Source organism: Anas platyrhynchos, chromosome 1, assembly GCF_047663525.1.
Source record: "Anas platyrhynchos isolate ZD024472 breed Pekin duck chromosome 1, IASCAAS_PekinDuck_T2T, whole genome shotgun sequence".
Classification (NCBI taxonomy): Eukaryota; Metazoa; Chordata; class Aves; order Anseriformes; family Anatidae; genus Anas; species Anas platyrhynchos.
Genome location: NC_092587.1, coordinates 114,202,445 through 114,222,949, shown reverse-complemented (window position 1 = coordinate 114,222,949; position 20,505 = coordinate 114,202,445). Strand labels below are relative to the sequence as shown.

The 20,505-nt window shown below is 39.6% G+C and overlaps 1 protein-coding gene across 1 annotated transcript in view; it reads left to right on the top strand.

The window, feature by feature from the left end:
- Positions 1-15,771: 15,771 nt before the first annotated feature.
- DSCAM (DS cell adhesion molecule) overlaps positions 15,772-20,505 on the top strand; it is a 477,845-nt gene continuing 473,111 nt past the window's right edge. The window contains exon 1 of the mRNA XM_072027123.1: positions 15,772-15,897. Within this exon, the coding sequence (XP_071883224.1) occupies positions 15,855-15,897 (43 nt within the window). The 5' untranslated portion in view covers positions 15,772-15,854. The remainder of the gene's footprint in view (positions 15,898-20,505) is intronic.

Sequence of the window (20,505 nt, the reverse complement as noted above, 5' to 3'; positions counted from 1 at the left end):
TTCACTTAAGTCTTAAACAAAATAGTCAAGAACTACAAAAGCTAGCAGTACCTCCCAGAGACTAGCTCAGTATAACTTTTGAGACAAAGGCTGATTTATTTATTTATTTATTTATTTTTAGGGAAAGAATTAAATAAAAACTTCACTGGGAAACAATTCACATCCTTAAATGATCATCAATAAATCACCTCTTTAAATAATTGTCAACGAATCTGAGCATTCCTACCTATTCACAAATATCCTCTAAAATTATGAGTTTCTTCTGCTTGCTTTATTGGACTGATAATGACTAGTAGTCAGCAGTACACAATTCAAATTGGCAGTCCGCATGGCACGTGCAAGGGGAGAGCAATTAACTGAAATACTGAAAAAAAAATGACTTAATTTTCATTCAGTGTATTTCTAAAAATACTTCCAGGAAAATAAGCAGCTAATGTTTGTGCTTGTTTCATTATTCTGGGAAACTGGAAAAAAAAAATAAAAGGAAAAAACTTTTAAAGTTGAATGGAGCACAGTCATGAGTGAGTTGATTAGCTATGCACGGCGTTGCCAGACATCTGCAAGAAACAGTTCAATAACCTGTAGGAGATGCAGACACGACAAGGTACTAGAACCACATGAAGGATTTGCACCAGAAGTTATATGAACAATCAGTCTTGGATTCTGCTTAACTCCCCATTCCTGAAGGCCCCCTGAAGGTATCAGATAATGTAATCTTTCCAAAATGATAAACAGCCCTTTCTCATCTTGGTAGTTTAACTTCAGAAAGGTGAACACTACCTGTTTCTTTGACTAAGTAGTAATATGTAGAGGTGTTTTGTGAGAAAAGAGCCCAGCTGCCTTTTATTCTCTGAAAACATAAGTTCTGCTTGCTCAAGAGTCTCTCATAACAAACAGATATAGGTGTTGCCACAGTGGTGCAGAGATGCAGACAGATATTGTTGTGTCGCCAGTGAGACTGAGCTGACTAGCTGAATTAAAATCCATAATTATGGCTCAAGCTTTTTAAAATATTGTTTTTGATAGTAAGGGAGTAAGACATAAAACCCTGTTATTCAGGCTGTAGTTCTGCTTGCTTTAATGTCAGTGGGTAAAACTCTCTTCAGTTCTGTTTGTACTGAATTACACTGCATAGATCATTCTCAGTTCACTTTCTTTTAATTCTTTAGCACTCCTAACACAAAACTGCATACTCTATGTAAAGCTGTCAGCAGTGGGGAACAAATTGACGTTACTCTTTTCTGTCAATTAAAATTTCAGGGGATTGAGTGGACTGGAGGAGAAGGTGTCTGCACTTTCATGATTGCTACATTTCAATCTCTGAGTTTCAAAATTGGCATCTCCCTCATTGTGTAGCAAATCCCTGAGGGAGAACCACAGGCTTCTAGTTCTGTCCCATTCTGTGTTATAAATGGACTCCAAAGCAGACTCTCCTTTACACACTGTCCTTTGAATCCTGTGACTCACCTTCATAAAAGCTGTCTTGGTCTTGCAGTGAAATTGCTCCTCAGCTCTCACTTCTGTAGTACTGAGCAGCCAAGAGGAAGGGAAAGACACACAGCTCTGTAACCCTGCTCTACTGTACACTGTCAAAACCTGCCAACGGTTCTTCACGCAAATGAGCTTCCAGCTGACAATGTATGTTTTTAATTTAACTCACATGGTTATACATGGGCAGGTGAGAAGGGCCCATTTCCCTTTTTCATTTCTTTTTTTTTTTTTCCCCTGTGCTGGTAAATGTATTTCATCTTGAAACTCTTGCTTTGGATTAAAAAGCTGTTGCCTTTGGCACTAACGCTGCACAGCAGGCTGAGGAAAGTAAAGCTTCCTTTCATTGCCATGTTTGAAACTAGAAGAAGTCATCATATTACTTTAACAAGCAGAAATGAATGAAAATGTTTAATATGATTATGCAAGCATGAGTAGCCGTATTACTGTGTTCTAACTGCTGCAGATTTTGCTCTGTGTGATTCCTCATGCTGGAGGATAACGTGATTGTCTATTTTCCACTAACAGTCAAGTTAGGATTTTGATAAGTCTTGTGAGGTGAACTCTCTGGTGATCCATTTCCCACCTTTTCAGAAATACAGCGCCTTAAAAAAAGGCTCGAACTGTATACCTGGAGTTAAGTTTTGCTGCCAATGAGCATTTCATACCTCACAGTTATGTATCATTAAGTCTTTGCACACAGGAAGAAGTAAAAATCTTCTGTGTTTGCGTCTGTTGTGGGACTGCGTAGAATAAAAATTAGTTCTTGGCTTGTGACAAATCTGAGCAAACCACTCAGAGCATAGCCACTTGAAAAAATCCCTGCCACAGAGAAAGAACAGCATTAGCTTGGGTGCCAGAAGCAACGTTATCTTGTGAGCATGGTGTTTCTCCGATTAGTTGGCTCTGGATGTATTGTGCTGTATTGTGCCACAAAACGTGTCATTAATTGCTTTGTGTTTCACCTCAACACCAATTTGGGTGCTGATTATGATTGGTGAAGGAGGCTGGGATTCATCTCTTCTAATTTTGGATATTGAAGTGGGAGCTGGCTGAGCCTTCTTTGCATAGCAAGGAGAGAGAGAAAGTGCACCTAATGATATCAGCCTCACCTCTGTCTTAGCCTGGAATGAATATTCTGATGTTGACCATTTCTCTCCAGACTACAATTTCTCCTTAAAAGATTCTTATTTTAGAAAAGGAATTTTTATTTAGAAGAAATTACAGAATTACAAAATCAGAAAATCATTAAGGTCGGAAGGGACCTTTCAAAGTTTTCTAGTCCAGTCCATCTGTTAAAAGCAAAGTCAACTATAGTTGTGTCCAGTTGGGTTCTGAATATATATGAGGATTATTCCTCATATATATGAAGGCCTACAGCCTTTCTGGGAAATGTATTCCCAGTGTTCAGTCACCCCTAGAGAAATAAATAAATAAATAAATAAATAACTTTCATAGGAATTTAATATATTTCAGCCTGTGCCCATTTCATCTTGCCCTCTCACTGGGCAGCAATTAGAAGAATGTTTTCATCTTTTTCACTCCTTCTGCCAGGTATTTGATAAGATCCTCCCCGAGTCTTGTCTTCTCCAGGCTAAACAGTCCCAGCTCTCTTGGTCTCTCCTCATGTCAAATGCTCCAGTCCATTAATCATCTTTTCGGTCCTTTGCTGGACTTGTTCTAGTGTGCCCATGTCTCTCTTGTACTGGAGAGCCCAGAACTAGTACTCAGATGTGTCTCAACCAGTAGTGGGCAGATGGCAAAAATCACCTCTCTGGACCTGCTGGCAGTGCTCTTCCTAGAACCCAAAGCTGTCCTCAATTTTGCCATAAGCGAATGATCTCTGGGAATTTTTCGTTTTTATTATGATTTTTTTTTTCTACCAAAAAAAAAAAATAATAATCCAACAAAACACCTTGATTAGTCCTTCTAGCATTAATATTTTTTCTCATGCTTCTCCTCTGACACAGATAGGCCTAACTGTACCCAGCCTCAAAGCTTGTCAGACGTGAATCAGAGCCTTGCCTTGTTAGTGCAGTAATTAGCCCGTGGTGATAAGACCTCTCTCTTGGTGCCTCATTAATGTGGCCTTATGGCTTTTGGACTGGGGCTGACTCATACCTGGCCAACTCAGAGGATGGGCAGGATTAACACAGAGCTGTCTGCATCAGACCATGCAAGTGGGCCTCTCTAGGTTGTAAATAAATTAAGGAAAGGATTGTTGGTTACAATGGTATTGAGCTGTTGATTATAAGTGAGTACTACAGGTGTTAATACAGTCTGGATGGTAAGAATATTGACATATTCATGCTAACATCTTCATTGTCTAAGAAGGGACATTATTTATTTTTATTTTTATTTTTATTTTTAGTCTTTGGAATATGGATGCACATAATTTAGTGTTCTGATTTTATCAAGTAGTAGTGAATCTGAATGATAAATAAGTATGCTGTGATTTACCCTTATGAGTTTTCCTAATACTTTCTTTTTACTCCTTTAAAATTAATTACTGAGAGAGATGGTTACTGAACCATAGTGCTTAAGAACTGTGTTTTGTCTCCTTCTCTTCCACTCCCAGCCTCTTTGCAGAGTGAGACAAAATGGTCACTATGCACATTACTTTGGAGAAAATGACCTATACAAGACATAAAGTAGTGAAGAATTGTTCCCATATACTTGGATTAGTGGTTCTGGGCTAAATTAAGCTCACTACACATGTGCAATGCACCAAAGTCAATGTAAGGATCTCATGAAAAAGTCCAGATTCTGTTAGTTATTCTTCCAACATACACTGGGGTCTGAAATTGCCATTGTTAAAAAAAAAAAAAAAAAAAAAAAAAAAAAAAAAAAGCAGAGGAGGGGATAGACTGTTACCTATATAAAAAGTGCTAAATGCCGTTTCATTGCAAAAGAGGACCTAGTAGTAGAAGTTTTTCCCATTAATCCATTAGTCACTCATCTTCATTTTCTTTTATCATTATCAAAATAATTGAAAACCCAGATCTATATATGTAAGTTCCTGCAGGCTTGTAATTGTTTATTGTATCTTTTGAGCCTAATTAAGAATCAGGTACATATTGTACTAACCTTACTAGAGAAAACTAAGAAAATGTATTATCTGTGTAGGAAGCACACAACACAGTAGGGCTAGTAGGCACAAGAAACAAAGTGAATTAGGGTGTTTTGGAAGCACAAGGGAACACTTAGAAAAGAATTCAGTGGAAGTTACAGAAAAAGTTACTATCTGACAAGAAGGACCTGGGGGTGTTGGTTGACGAGAAGCTTGACATGAACCAGCAATGTATGCTTGCAGCCCGGAAAGCCAACAGTATCCTGAGCTGCATCAAAAGAAGCATGCCCAGCAGGTCAAGAGAGAAGATTCTGCATCTCTACTCTGCTCTTGTGAGACCCCACCTGGAACACTGCATTCAGCTCTGGGGTCCCCAGCACAAGAAGGATGTGGACATATTAGAACAACTCTGGAGGAAGGCCACGAAGATGATCAAGGGGCTGTAGCACTTGTCCTGCAAAGACAGGCTGAGGAAGTTGGGGTTGTTCAGTCTGGAGAAGAAAAAGCTCCAAGGAGACCTTACAGGGGCCTTCCAGTACCTAAAAGAGGCCTACAGGAAAGCTGGGGAAGGGCTCTTTGTCAGGGGGTGCAGTGATAGGACAAGGGGTAATGGCTTTAAACTTAAAGAGGATAGGTTTAGATTAGATATAAGGAAGAAATTCTTTACTATGAGAGTGGTGAGGCACAGGAACAGGCTGCCCAGAGAAGCTGTGGATGCCCCATCCCTTGAGGTGTCTGGGCAACCTGGTCTGGTGGGAGGTGTCTCTGTCCATGGTGGAGGGGTTGGAACTAGATGATTTTTAAAGTCCCTTCCAACCAAACCATTCTGTGATTCTACTATTCTATTGTCGCTTTCTTAACTAATAAAATTTTATCATGACATCATCAGGGTATAGTACCAGAGAGAGGACCTAAGAACAAAGAATGGTTTTCATAAGTCTTGCAAGATATTTTTCCTTAGACAGGAGACATAGACAGGACAGACTGTGAATAAGCATACAGGCAGATGATATGGAAATGGATATAAGGATGATCAAGGCCTGGAGAAAACAAAAACAAGAGGTTGATGGTTTGATGACTAGCAATGAAAAGATGGCTTCATATTTGTGTTTCTTACTTGAAATGGAAAGGATTTTTTTTCTTGAAGTAGAGAGTTATGAACATTTGTAAACAAAGTGGGCTTCTGTGACCTGTCTTAGGTGGAACATCATATTGAAGCATTCACCCAAAGGCTATTTTAGTTTGTAAATCTTGGCATCTTTGCCTGCCTTCTGTGAGAGACATCATTTCACATTGTCAAATGCCATTCAGAAGTAATTTTTTGTCCATAGTATTTTAGATGGTAAACTTTGTCTTTGTTAAAAGTGTTTTTAAGTCCATTTGTTCAGCATTTTTATTTTAGCCTTTAGACACCTTTGTTCTTTACTCACAGCAAGTAATCTATGTGTCCTGCAAAGCTACAAGATCTTGTCTTCTAAAAATATATGAACATTTCTGATTTACAGGATTCACTTGGATCTAGAAGCCTGTTTTTTTTTTGTCACTCAGAAGACATTAGCTTATGTAAAAGCAGTTGCATGTTCATTTAGCAGTTGTATACACAATACTTGCGCTTCCTTGTTGTAGATGAATTCTTGATTTACAAAGATACATTGAAGTTTGAGATCAACCAGCTATTCAGTTAACCAGCAGTTGCTAAAAAAACAAAAACAACAACAACAAAAAAAACAACAACAACAAAAAAAAAAAAACAAACAGTGCAGTTCTTGCTATAGATGTTGTAATTATTCAGGCACCGAACCAGGCTTTCTGTGAATCAGTATTCAGTTATAGGAACCTCAGTGGGAAAAGGTGCTAAAGGGATAGTTCTGAAGTTTTTTTTTTTTGTAATATAGAAGAATGTTTCAAAGATAATTTCTCAAAAATGGGAAGCCATGAAGTTTTATCGTCAGATGTCATTCACAAGTCTGGTGTTTCTCTGTTTTTCCCCAAGAGGTATAAATTAAGACATTATCACTATTATCTGCAATATACTTAGATGAATCTCTATTGCATTGCCTTGCAGAGATGAAATAAATCCAGGCCATTTGGAGAAAAAATGGCATTCATAAATAATATCAGCTTATCCACAGATAACAATACAGGATTTAATTTGAACCATTTAGTACCAGGTTACAAATCTTCAGCAGTCTGTAAGTCAGTTTTATTTTTTGCAGCAATATAAATTACTGTGGTTTGATGGCTTGATTTGTTTGGGTTCACATAAACTCCCTGTGAATAAAATCTGCCAATTTTCATGGCAATATAATTTTCAGATGCATATTTTTGTATAAGTGTTCAATACATCTTGGTGCCAAGAACCTGTGCTTATACACTGTCCAACATACAACATTATACCACAGTGGTATCTTACAATAACATTCTGTGAAAAGTTAGCTGTAACCCCAAAAGCTCAGCTCTTGCAGTGCACACAGGTGAGACAGACTGTCATCCCTCTCCTCTCTTTACAACTTTTGCAACCTTTGCAACTTTTAACGGGAGCCTGGTTAATTTAAAGGACTTGTGCCCAAGAATGTGCAATAAGATAACACAGAGCTGATTGTGGACTTGAGTCAGATTTTACAGGGTGGATGGAAAATGTCTTCTTTTTGCCTCATGTCACAAGTTGGAAACTGTTATTGGGTGTATATTACTGTTGTTAGTTGGGGGGGAGAGGGCATATTTTAAATTATTGGTAGGACAGTAAGAATACGATGCGGTATAAGTATGAAACTCTAGCTTTCTGATATCTCTACAATAAAAAAAAAAAAGAGAAAAAAAAAAAAAAAAGAGATGAAGTCAGGAAAATATAGGAATGTAAGCCTTCTCATACAGTATTGACCTTAACTTTGTCTGCGCAGCCATTGATGTTAAAGTGAAAAAGGTGCAAGAAACATAGAAGGTGCAAATATAAAACTTTCCCCCCAAGTCTGTCACTATGACTACTAACAACTATGGATTTTATTTAGACTTTGGAATTAATTACCTCAGGAAGTCATTATGGCAATTGTAAGCCTCATGCTCTAACATTTAAGACTATCTTCAATTATTGGAGTTATAAAGCTTAGGATTCCTGAGATCCATATAAAGTTTGAACTCTATGGTGAAATATGATCTTTGCCTTAGTGACTTCTAGTGGCAATGAGATTCACAGTTTATTAACTTATGTAAGGAAAAGTTTCCTCTTAGTGGTGTTAATTATAGTCATGGGCCTAGCTTTATAAATTGATCTTTTTTGCTATGCTAGGCACACCTCCTTTTGCTTTAATAGCTATAAAAACAAAACAAAAGATATTTTTTAATTATTTTTATTATCTTCTTTTTTTTTAATAAAGGTACTTTCACACATCCACTTTTTATCTTATTTTATTTTAACATTTAATGTTAAGAGCAAGAAATTTTATTTTAAAGAATAGAATTGAGTGACAAACTTATGTGTTTGGCAAATGTTTCTACCTTTGAAGCAATATCAGTGGAAGCCTGAGGGAGACAAAGTTTCAGAATGTTAAAACCACAAACTTTCTTTTTAATAATACATGAAGTTGCCTTAATAAATCCTTATGGAAACTGTAACAGCAGCAACTAATGACTGGTTTTAGTTAATGACCCATTAACATGTTAGCAAAGCAACCACTAACTGTGATATTTGGCGAGAATCAGTTTCAAAGGGACGATTAATATTAAAATGTGATGTTGATTTATTAACCAATACATTTGAAGGTATTACTTTCTACCTGGAGCAACGAGCACATACTGCAGTGGCAGTGTTGGTAAATCAGTAATTCTGTGAGGGTTAATAATCTGTTTTTTTCCAATCAGGCAACAGAAGAAAGAAATAGCTGTCCCTCCCCAGGGATGTTATTTGCTGAGGCAAATTTCAGTCTTGGATGGTGCTTTAAAACAATGTTGCTACTGTGGGTCTTAACAGGGCACCTAGAAATCTGAGTCATGTAAAAGCCAAAGATATGAAGACCTACTTTTGCCTAATTAGGTCAGGGAAAGGGACCTTCCATTAGTTCTTTACTGAGGAGGCCAATATAACAAATAACATTAAAAAAAAAAAAAAAAAAAAGCAGTAAGTAAACTGCTTTGGGATGTCTAAAGCCACTGCTTTTATGTACTCAATAAGTAGTTTTTGGACATATGTTACAGGCCAAGACTCCCATTTCTGTATAGTTGTGCTCTTGCACAACAGAAAGCCTTCTTGAATTGTATCCTCGTGGCTATGCCTGTTGTTGGAGTCAGTGCTTCTTTGGCACGAATAATATCTGTTATGTGCCGCTAGTTCTCTTTCTATGTGTATTTCAAGTTTGTGTCATGTATATATTTGCTTTTTGCTTTATTTCCACCTCAGATAAGGTAGAGGCAAAGAAACCCACCCCGTGCTTAGAGGGGTAGATAACCAAGTCTGTGTAGGGACCTCTTGAGGAACAGGTTCCACTTCCTCAGATGAGGCTTCATGAAATTGCTGTCTTTTGCACATCGAGTTTTATGTTGTTCTACAAAATTCCAGAGTTATTGATTGTGGCCTTCATCCTCATTGCTTCTCAGAACTGAAGGCTATAAATCACCTGAGAAACCTTTCCCTGAGTTTCAGTTCTTCAGAACTGAAAGACAAGCATGTTCTTGGCACTTTCATTACCAAGATTTGCCTGCCTGAGCAGTCACTTGACTTCAGCAGGCTTCCTTCCTTCATTCCTCTCTTCAGTGTGTCAGATTGTGTCATGTCCCAGATCCCCATGTCCTTTCTATCAGGAAAGCTCCAATGCTTTGCAAAGAATGAAACTTTTTTCTCCTCCAACTCTACAAATGGAGTCACTGAGGTCTAGAGACATGAAACGTGCATTTGAGGGCTACTACTTCCAAAACATCCTAAGGGCTTTAAATCCACACATCTAACTTAAGTGTATTTATGTTGTAGTTAGATCCCTTTCCCTTGTTTGTAAATAGCATTGTGGTAGGGTTCAGCTGCTCAAACCTGTCTCCATGTGGTACACTGTGGGTGAAATTACAGTGTCAGTTACACCACTGGAACCAAATAAGAGGCAAGGTCCCTCACATTCATCATGGGGTGCCAGAAGGTAATGGCATGTCAATAGGTACTTACCTGCCTGGACATGCTTAGGCACAATAAAGCATTACAAAGTGGTCAAGCAATAGCTATTATATGTTAGCTATGATTCTAACTGGCATCCTGCCAGCAACGTTTTGGCCAGTCAGCTAAAGAGAATATTAATCTGAGGTTGATCCATAGCACTGTTTTCCTTCGCAGTTTGTGTCTGTAATATATAAATGTGTGCATTTGAGCTTTTTGAATGTTTGCTAGTCAGCATGAGATGCCTGTCTGCTGAACAGTTTGCTTCTCCTGAGGCCACTTGACCATGGAAAAGTGAGCCCACTTACCTACAAGGTGCTACCAGCACAGTGAATGCAGATGAAATTGAAACAGAAGCCCATTAGCATTTTGTCCATGGAGAAACACGTTCTCTTGAGTAATCCAAAATAGTTCGCATTCCCCTGAGAACCTTTGTACACTAACAGTACCACTGTGTAAAGGTGATGATGATAAAGGCAGACTCAATTTATTATTGAGCTGCTGTTTGGTGGAATCTTCGCATGTTGAATTTTTTCATCTCAAATCCAGAAGATGGGAAACAACTGATCCCAATGAAGGGCTCCCCACATGCAGTACTGTCCTGAGCTTTGTTCCTCTGAAGACAAAGAAGATACACGTAGGGTTATTGCCATGTCAAACCAAATTAGAAGTTTAGTCATGCTGTTTCCTTATTTGTGCCACCTACTGTTCCCAGTTGCTGAGAATCACTGTAAATACAGATACAGATACGCTCTCTTAGTCAATATAGTTTTATTTCAGGAGAATGAGGTGCTTTTTTTTTTCTTCTTCACTTTTTTTTTTTTTTTTTTAAAGGAAATATTTGTTTAAACATTTGCTCAAGAAGCTGTCTTCTGCCCCAAAAGTCTTGTCCTGTTTTTTGAGTCTTTCTTTCTCTTTTCCACCAATGAACAGTGGTAAGACACAGCTCTAATAACCTGAGGAGTTCCCTGAGATTATAAAGGAAAATGGAGCCAGGACACGTTCAGAAAGCCAACTCTGCACTTCAGTTTATAGCAGTAATAGAGCCTGAGCTGTTGTTCCTTGTTGTTCAAAACAGCTAATGGTGCCTGATTTAAAACAACCTTTGCACGTCAGTGATTCCAGTGCCAAAGACACTGGTCATTCTGGTTTCAGGCTTGGGTAAAGCCTGAGACTGAGCTATGTATATCAACAGTGATCAGATAGAGATGACAGTGGAGATTTTTTGCTTCACTTTTTTTTTTTTTTTTAAGACTTCTTGGCCCAGCTTGGTATAGCTGATGTGGCCTTTATTATTATTATTATTATTATTTATTTCAGAAATGACAGCAAAAATCACATTGCTTCTTTTTTGGTATCTCAGAGAATGCTATGGCACAGTTGCTCACCTGCCCTGAGGCTATGCTTCATGAGAATTCACAAGTCTGAAGTGACCCCTCACCTCCTCCTGCATTTAATGGGCAGCTAAAGCAGCTGAGGTGCTGAGGACAGGCAGTGCTACTTTAGGCTTACTTACAACACCTAGCTTTGGTTCTCATCTAATCCAGTTCTGATGCTTTGAATGAGCAACTTGGTTAGAGCCTAAGTGAGGCTGGGGCTTGGATAAATGCCAGCTTGCTGATTCTCTGCCTGATGAAGACTGAGGAAAACAACTGGAAGATTTGGCAGAAATTACATCAGCATCCCTAATTGAGAATGTGCACCTGCCACTTGCTGTTCAGATCTATAACTCAGGTCTTTCTAAAATTACACCTGCTCCTTTCGCATGTTTAGTTAGAAGCTGTTGACAAGATTGTGTTTTATTATCTCTGCAACTATTTTTTTCTCTGAATGTGGGGTGACAGGGCTCAATGTGAAAGCTGTTTGGAACTTCAGCTGGCAAAGTGAGGAGAGCCTGGCCACACACTCACGTTTAACTAAACCCAGATGCTACAGAAAGAGGGGGAAAGATGACAGCCTTGCACATGAACATGGTTGCTGTGAAAAAAAAATGTTAATTTGGTGATGGGAAGGGGCTTGTTAACTTACTGAACTAGCTTTTGTTACAGCTGCCCATAGGTTTTAGATATTCCTTTCCCTCTGAAGAGGACCCAAGTCTAGGAACTCTGATGTGTCTCTGTGAGAAAGCCTCCTTGGGAATAATTGTAAATAGGCAACTAAAATATACAATATTATATACAATCAATGGGAGAGAGTTAGCTGGGTATGTAGTGTTCATCCTTCTCTATTGTCTTCTTTTTTCCCCTCTTCCCTATTCCTCACATTTTGTTCTTTTAACATATGTATATTCAGAACCACGAATAATTAAGATAACAGTATTACATGATGTTCATCCAGCCTGAAGAGAAAGTTGAGGTAATTTTAGGTAATTACAGAGGGCAAAACTGATCCCCAGTTACCTTCAGTAAGGTATTAAAATAGCTTTCACATGAAGATAAGATCTTTCATAAGATCCTTCATAATGTTATCTCTTAGAACTATCTCCATAACAATATATATGGTATTAGAGAGATATATATAGTTATACTTGCATTTGTAATGACTTGGGTACTTTCAGAAAGAAAAAAAAAAAAAAAAAAAAGTGCTAGGCAGATAATAGAAGATCTTGAAAACAAACTCAGAATATGCTTTCATGAATTAAAATTGAAAAATATGTTTAGAAAATCACAGGGAATGGAAGTCTATACATTCTCAGGTTGAGGTGTATCTTGTTCTATTGTGTTAGTCAAAAACAAACAAACAACAAACAAACAAACAAAAAAAAAAACAGAAAACATCAGCAGAGTGCAACTGTGGGACTAGGTATGCCTACATTCACCTCCCGGCTTTTCTTGCCCCAGAACATGCATGAAGATGCTCAAGTCTCAGGGATGCTAGTGACATGAAATCCCTGATTTGCTTCTTGGCAGGTAGTGGTCTGCTGCACTTATTCCTATTGAAGTATCAGAACAGAGTAGAGGAATTGTTCTTCCTCTTGACCACCTATATCACCCTCTACCCAAATGCTGAGAGTGCTAGCCTTGAAAGTGGGAGATCCATGTTCCCTGCTTGATTTGGAAAAGGATTCCAACTCTTTTGCCTCAGAGAAGATAAGGTTACAATGGCACTGTATGATAACTTTTAAATAGTTCTCACCCTAGCTATGTGAAGAGAGTATAGAAGATTACTACTTTGGGAAAAAATAGGAGCAGGGTTTAAGTATCCTAGGCAAGTGAACTACTGTGAACAAGATAGGGTAAATAGATTCAAGGTTTTCTTTAATATTTGATGGAAAACCCAAGTCTCTGCCAACTGTTGGGTGTAGAGCAAGTACAGAAGTCTACTGTCTCCTCTTCTGCTTCTCCTGAGAGAGGACTGATGTGGTGTCAGCACTCAGCCACTGAACACCAGTGACCATTGCCCAGTTCATAGGCAGTGGGTCCTTCTCTCTTAGGTGCTTCCCATCACTTGAGGCTTCTCTCCACTTATTTTCTTTGAACCTAATTCTGCAGTACCTAATTGTTCTACAGTACCAGGATGCTGGATGCTATAATGGGTTGTGATTTCATATATATATCAGTTCACTTAAAATTTAACTTTTGCAATGATGACAAGTTCAATACCTGAGTCCCTTAATAGATTAGCCCTTGACTGCTCTGTGTTTCAGTTCTTCATTGATACAGGCATTAACTACAAAGTCTGAACTCTCAATGATGCTGTGGAAGACAAAGGCATGAAAGATTGTCCAGTGCAGAGACACGGTTGTGAGAGGGCAATAGAAGCAGATAAGGTAAGTCATGAGGAAGAGTCTGGATCACATCTCTTTGTAACAGAAGGGTTTGGATCACATCTCTTTGTAACAGAGATACAACTATCATCTATCCACCCTGCAGAAGCCCAAAGCACTTCCTGGGCAACTGGATTCTGCATATTTCAATGTTACTCAATCATCATGAGGCTTTCAATAGCACTCATTGCAGGGTGAGACTGTGCACCACTAAGGAGCATTAGGAAGCAACCCCCAAGAAAAATGGTGGGAGCAAAGCATTAAACAATATTCTTGTTCTTCATGTTTTAGCATTAGATTAATTCCTAGACCTTCAGTATTTATTTTCATGACATTTACAGTATGACCTCCATGCTACAGGTTTAGGAAATCAACGGCTGAAGTATTTAATTTAAGAACCAAAAGCAAGACTATCTGATATTTTTCTCCTCTGCTGGCTTACCAAGCCGTCTTGATAGATTTAAATCAAGAGGAGAGTATTTGTTTCACTACTGATCATTACTTCTTAAGGAAATTATATATAAAATTCCAAGGAAAGATGTTTCTGGATAAAGGATTCCTGCTGTCCATCCTATGATAGAAAAATAGTACTGTTCTATAGAAGACTTGCTGTTGTTTCCATATTTTTAATTTAGGTAAGAAGCAAAAGGAAGCCAAGTCCATGTTTAGAATCTTACAAATAATAAATCCAGTATTTTTGCAGTTGGTCTTAATTTTAATTTTGATTTTTTTTTCCCCTTTCTTCTTTTTTCAACAATCCTTTAACAGGTTAAAGGTCAAGAGTTATATTTATTTGCAGGGCTACTAATATATTGTCACAAGTGGTCTCAACTCAGGGAATTTCACTTAATTAAATTTATTGTCAATGAATATAAACTTTTAATTACTAGTTTGGGTATTGGGAAACAAAGACAATCAATTAAACAAATACTTAGGGAAATATCTTACCTCTTTCCCAAGGTTCATCTTCACTCCAGACACCTGGATTGGAATCTCTGGATTCTTCTGTGGGCTCCAGACCCCTGGGCTGCCCCTTTCCTAGTGTGATTTACCCAGCAGCCACAATCCCTTCAGAGACAGACCTCCTCTTGTGTTTTCTTTTGTGCATCCTCGTGCGTCTCTTTTTGTGTGTGTGCCCTGTCCCTGTGGTTACCACCCTTTATTAAACCTTCCTAGTTGCAGATGGTGCTCTGGCTGCATTACTGGTGGGTGATGCTGGACCCAGCTGTGGTCTGCACAGGGCACTCCTGGCCTTTTCCCACACATCCTGCATCCCCCTGCTACCCAACTTCTGACAATTATGCCTATTACATATATAAGGAATACACATAAATCATGTATATATATGTTTGAATCATTTAGTCAAGTCTGTAGATATCTTGCCAGTCCAAAAGTTAAACAATAACTAATTCCAGACTTCAAATGCTTCAGGGACTTTACATTTACTGTCTTGTTTTATTCTTTTTTTTTTTTTTTTTTTTTTTCATGTAGTACATCTTCCTTTGTTGTTGTTGTTGTTGTTGTTGTTTTTCTTCCTGTTGAGTACTATGCCTTTATCAGTCTGTTGTTCAGTTGCACATATAACCACATCAGGTATTCTTCCATACAGCCTCTTCAGAATGAGGATGTTCCGAAGACCTATCCCCATTTCACCTGTGAGCCCATCTTAAAGGCCTGTGCCTGTTTTGCTGCCAGTGTGACTACCGTTCTGTTCTAGGGAAAACCACTTTAAATATTCTTCTACCTTAACTTGCTGCTCAGCTGTATGAATGCCTAAAGAGAACTTTCATTTCTCCCAGGTGGATAAGGAGCTAAATGTCTGCAGGACCTGCATCTAGGATCTGTGGTCCAGGTTGCAAGACAAACTAGTGCTGTCACCTCTCTGGGAGAATATATTAGATTCTGGAGAGCTCTAACACACTCCCTCATTTACTCACATATAAGTGAGAAATCAAGCTATTCCATTCACTGAAAGATTTATGACTCAGCAAGGATATTGCAAGTGGAGAAGGTCAATATTTGGGATCCTTCCTTTGAAAATAGTTTTGTATGACTGATCAAACGTCCTTAAAAACGGTAAGCACCGTCCTACGAACAACCCAGTGTAATACTTTTCCCCAGTGGCCCCTCCAGCGGGCCGTCTAGAGCGCCTCGACGACGAGGAAGCATGCACTTTGTGCGCACACTGCCGGCACCGCGAACAAATTTACCTTTTACAGCGCACCTGGGCGGCGTTTCTTTTGCTCTCCGGGCTTTCTCTCCCGCTTTAAGACCGCGGAGGGCTGCAGGCGGGGCTGAGCGCTCGCTGCGCGGACCGGCGGCCCCGCAGGCTGCCAGCAGCCCCCGGCCCAGGCGGCCGGACCCGGTGCGCGCTGCCTGGCGGCTCCGGCGGGGGCATGTGGATGTTGGCCGTCGCCTTGCTCCACAGCATCTCGCACGGTGAGCGCTGCGCGGGGGGTGCGGTGCGGTGGGGGGGGCTCGGTTCCCCGCCGCGGGGAGAGGGGCGAGGGCTCCCTGCGGTTGTGTTGGCGGCAGGCTGACCTTCCCCGGGGGAGGCACGGAGGAGCCGGCCGCACCCCCCCCCCCCCTCCTTTTGGCAGGTTATCATTTCGCTTCTTTTGAAGCGGCAGCTAACTCCGTGCCGCCGGTCGCTGCCTGGGAAGGGAAACTAACGCGGGTGGTGTTCGCGAGGTCCGCGCTTAACGCGGTTTGTGCTCTCGTGTGCTTTTAGAAAGCTACGTGTAAGAGCTGTGAGTGTTATTTCTGGTGGGTTGCATCTAACGGTTTCCTCGAAATCCTTATATAAATACATCGCTGGCACACCAGATTTAGAAATGGGTTTTTAAAAATATCTGCTGCCTTTACAGAAGTATACTTGGTAAAAGAAATGATTAGGGTAAATATCCGAGTCACAGAGGAAATTTGCTACATGATTTAGAAGCATCCGCTCCCTGAGAAGTCCTCTCTTAACATTAACCAATAAAGACGAATACTATATCCCCACTGTCTTGTAAAGCTTGTTTGGGTGAATCCATTCCTCTCTTATGTGAAAGGTTTGTAATCCTTCAGCTGGATACACACAGGTATTTTGCCATTTTCCCACAAAGCTTTGCCAATGACCATCAGTCATGACCTGAAACAGCTGCTGATCACTTCTGGAAACCATACTGAGTGCAGAGGTTTATGATCTGAGTTCAGAAAAGAAAGCCTGTACTTACAGTGCTGAAAATACCTGATGAAGATCTCAGCATGTGAATTTAAAATTAATGACAAATGTTAACATGCTAATTCTTTCTGAGTTCTCAACAGACAAAAAGCCTGAACCTCATATGGAAAGAGAAGCTCATATTGCTGCAGTTTTCTTATATTCAGAAATTTATTTTCTTACTGTAATTTGAATTAACTAGTCAAGGAAACAATAGTTGAAATTTTTAGCTTATACAGCAGGATGTTTCAAGTGTACTGAATTCTGTGATTTTGGAAAAGATGTTACATCCATTAACTCTTTGATCAACCCTTAGCTTACATATAGCCATAAAACTTAGTGAATTTAGTGAATCAGCCTTGAAACAGCTTGGCAACATAACTAGGTGGTGACTCGCAGACCAGGAAAACAATACAATATTCATTTGAGTGAAGTCAAATACTTATTTTATATTATTATATGGAGTATTGATGTATACCTTGCCTCTTAGGATTATTTTCCTTCCTCAGCATCTAGTATTTTCGTCAGTTAACTTTTTTTTTTTTTTTAAATAATGCTATTTTGGTATAAAATCTTTTAAATCTGTTTATTGACTTTTAGCCAACTAAGTATAATTGGTTTTTTTGTTTTTTTGTTTTTTTTCCTACCTCCCTCCCCCCAGTCTAAGCTTTCAGGCAAAGGTATGTAGGCCAAAATAATAACAAGTAATTCTCTCAATGTTGCTGTGTAAGAAAGGCAGGAGATGTTATGCAAGACAGGTGTACTTTTTTAAGACTTCTAGATTAACATTGAGCTAAAAAATGCTTAAAGCCCATCGTGTTCTAGTCCTATCATTTCACAGAAAGAGTTATTAGAAACAGACAGGATCCAGGTTTATACAACAGAAGCAGGAAAGTATTCTGTGTGAGAGGAATCTCAGGTGGGGGGAGAGAGAGAGAGAAAATGATTTCTTAAAGTAAGAGATGAAGTGGTGAGGATGTGATAACCATGTATAAACCATCATGTAAAAAAATGGGCGTCCTTATTTGCTCTGCAGAACAGGAGATGTAGAGGCTAATATCACTGCTCTATGCCTTCTGTCAAATAACTGAGTCCTCCCCACCATATGACTGTGTCCTGTGTGCTGTTCCTGTATCCCAGGATGCTAGGTGGGGATCTGTTATTTTTTATTTTATGGTAGTTTTGGAAAAAGTGTTCCAGAGCAGTGGGAGAAAAGACATTTTAGCTACTTTCCACTCCTCCAAATTGCAGTCTTTTCCAGGCAAGGTGGGCATACTCATTTTCCTTTTCCCGTTTGTATCCTGTAAAAATGATATTTACAGTGATTACTTAATAGCAGTCACTTTATAAACACTTAAATTCAAAGAAAAAAAACAAACTGTGGTAAGTGTTAGTAAATGTAGGATTTCTAAACAAGCCACCATTATGTAAAAATAAGTAGTGGTGGTGAAGAGACCACTGACATGTGGATGTACTTAATCAAAATAAAACCACCCAAGGAAAGCTTGAGCAAAACTACCACAACACCAATGTGAGGTGGACCTGAATCAGCTTCTCTGTGGAGAAAAAAGCCAGCTCCAGCTGTTTTGCTACAGAATCTGAGAGGGACTCTGAGGAATATTGTCCATCCCCCCTGCCCAAAGCAGAGGTAAGTACTATGGCAGGTTGCACAGGAATAGGTCCTGTCAGGCTTTGTGTCTCCAAGGATGAAGACTTGACAGCTTCTCTGGGCAACCTGTTCCAGTGTTAAACCACCATTAGTGGACTTTCTTGTTTTTTTTCAATCCCTTAACTAACTTTGTAACCCCTCACTAGACCCTCTGCTACATTCATGTCTTTCTTAGATGGGGAGCCTAGCTCTAGTACACAGTACTCCAGATGTGGTGTTGCCAGTGATGATGTGATAATAGTGTTTCTTTTCTTCTCTGACACCAGTCCAGCATACTGCTGTCATTCTTATTTACCCAGATGTTTATTTTACTGTGAAACCCTTCAGTAGACAAGGTACACCATTTCATCTATCAGATGTTGCTTTCCTCTGTTGCTGATGTCCTTCATAGCAGCACCCTATCAAATATCTCCCATGAAGTACTTGGAGTCACTTTCCAGCTCCAACCAGTATATCAATTTCCACTTGTTAGCCAGACTCTCAGACTAGTATTTTTCTGCTCTTGTCTTTTTGGCAGGAAATTATTATATAAGATCTCCATTAGCCTCCTTCAGATCCTGCCTGTGGACTTACTGTTGCTTCAAAATGTGGCAATGCTTTGCTGCTATGGTCATTGGTAAACTTGCCTTAAATTAAGGTGTTAATGGTGTGAGTTGTTTTAGCTTCTTTGTATAGTCAATGAAAAGAGAGAAACAAGAATTTCAGGTGTGCAATTTGTGTTCTACTTTGGATAACCACACTAAGTAGAGAGAAGTAACCTTAAATGTGCATGCTTCTCCCTTTTGACTGCTAACGGGGACCAAGATCTCTGGCAGAAAGCGAGAGCATGGACAAGAGAAGTTTGCTCTATATTTTTGTGTTTCTATGGATTACTTCATAACGCGAAAGATATGAAGAAAGTATGCATCTTCTGCTTATCTGGAAATATTTTACATTAGTCAAACTTGTATTTACCTTCAAATACTGAATATAAATGCTGTTACCTCTATAGATTTGTTTCTTTTGTCTGTAAAAGCAAACAACGTTAGGTTATTACAAATAATTTTGACTCTACAGTGCATTTTCTAAAGTGGTGTGCAAGCACATAGTCTCCTGGTGGTCTGTGATAATGTGTATAAGATATGAAAGACCCCAAAAAGTTAACAAAAGCAGAGGTTCCCAATTAGTTCTGATGACCACACCTGCAAACAACAAGTTGCAGCAGGACAGAGGCAGATGCTTTGCACCTGGAGCCCCTTTCCAGAATTGGTGAGAACTGTAATGTGACCAACTCTGAACAGCTGGCTCAGCAGGAGGTCATCTGTGTTGAGGAAAAACTTGGGATCCATAAGGTCAGCCTCTGTGAAAGTCTCTCCACTATATGTAGTCTGTTTTGGTGAACTGTCAGGGGGGTTTATGTTTTTATTTTCTATCCCCTCTCTAATTTTGTCCCTCCTCACCAAAATACTTTCCACCTAGTGGTTTGTGAAGACCTCCTCCAATGCCTTGCTGTCAAATGTTTATGATCTCACAGAACAGTCTTTGTTACAAAGTGGAAACAAGAATATTTTATGGAAATAAGAAGCAGAAAGATCTTGAGAGGCTGAGCTCTGCTTGTCACAGGGAAAGCCTATATGGTGTGAAGGAAAAAAAGAAAGTCACCCATACATCATTCATGTCTCTCTCTAAGACAAACGATGATGTACCAGAATGAACATTCCCAGCACAGATATGTGAATGGGGAAAGTTTGGTTTTAGCTCATGCTCCTGACTCTTGGGGCAGACCATCTGGAGAACCTATGACAGTCTGCTTTTGTTCTTGCGATGTTATCCATGACAACAAGTTGGCGAAGAAAACATTCATCACAGGCTGTCCCTGAAGCAACCTTCTCAAGGAGCAGACTGGAGCTCATGACGCAAGAAATGCTTCTGGCCAACTTCTCCCGTGAAATGCACACCAATAACTCAATGGAAGCAGGAAGAAGAGCAGATGGAAGGGCTACCGTTGCCCCACACGAGCAAATGCAATTTATATCTGTTTCCTTTCCTCATTTTAACACCCTCCCCGGTAGGCTGTTGCTTGGCAACCCTGCCTCCTTGCTCCACAGCTGCTCTGCATTTCTTCTCCCCCCCCCTCAGCCCTCACGGCTGCACTGGGGTTGGGAAGAGGCATGACCGCATGTGCTCCCAGCAG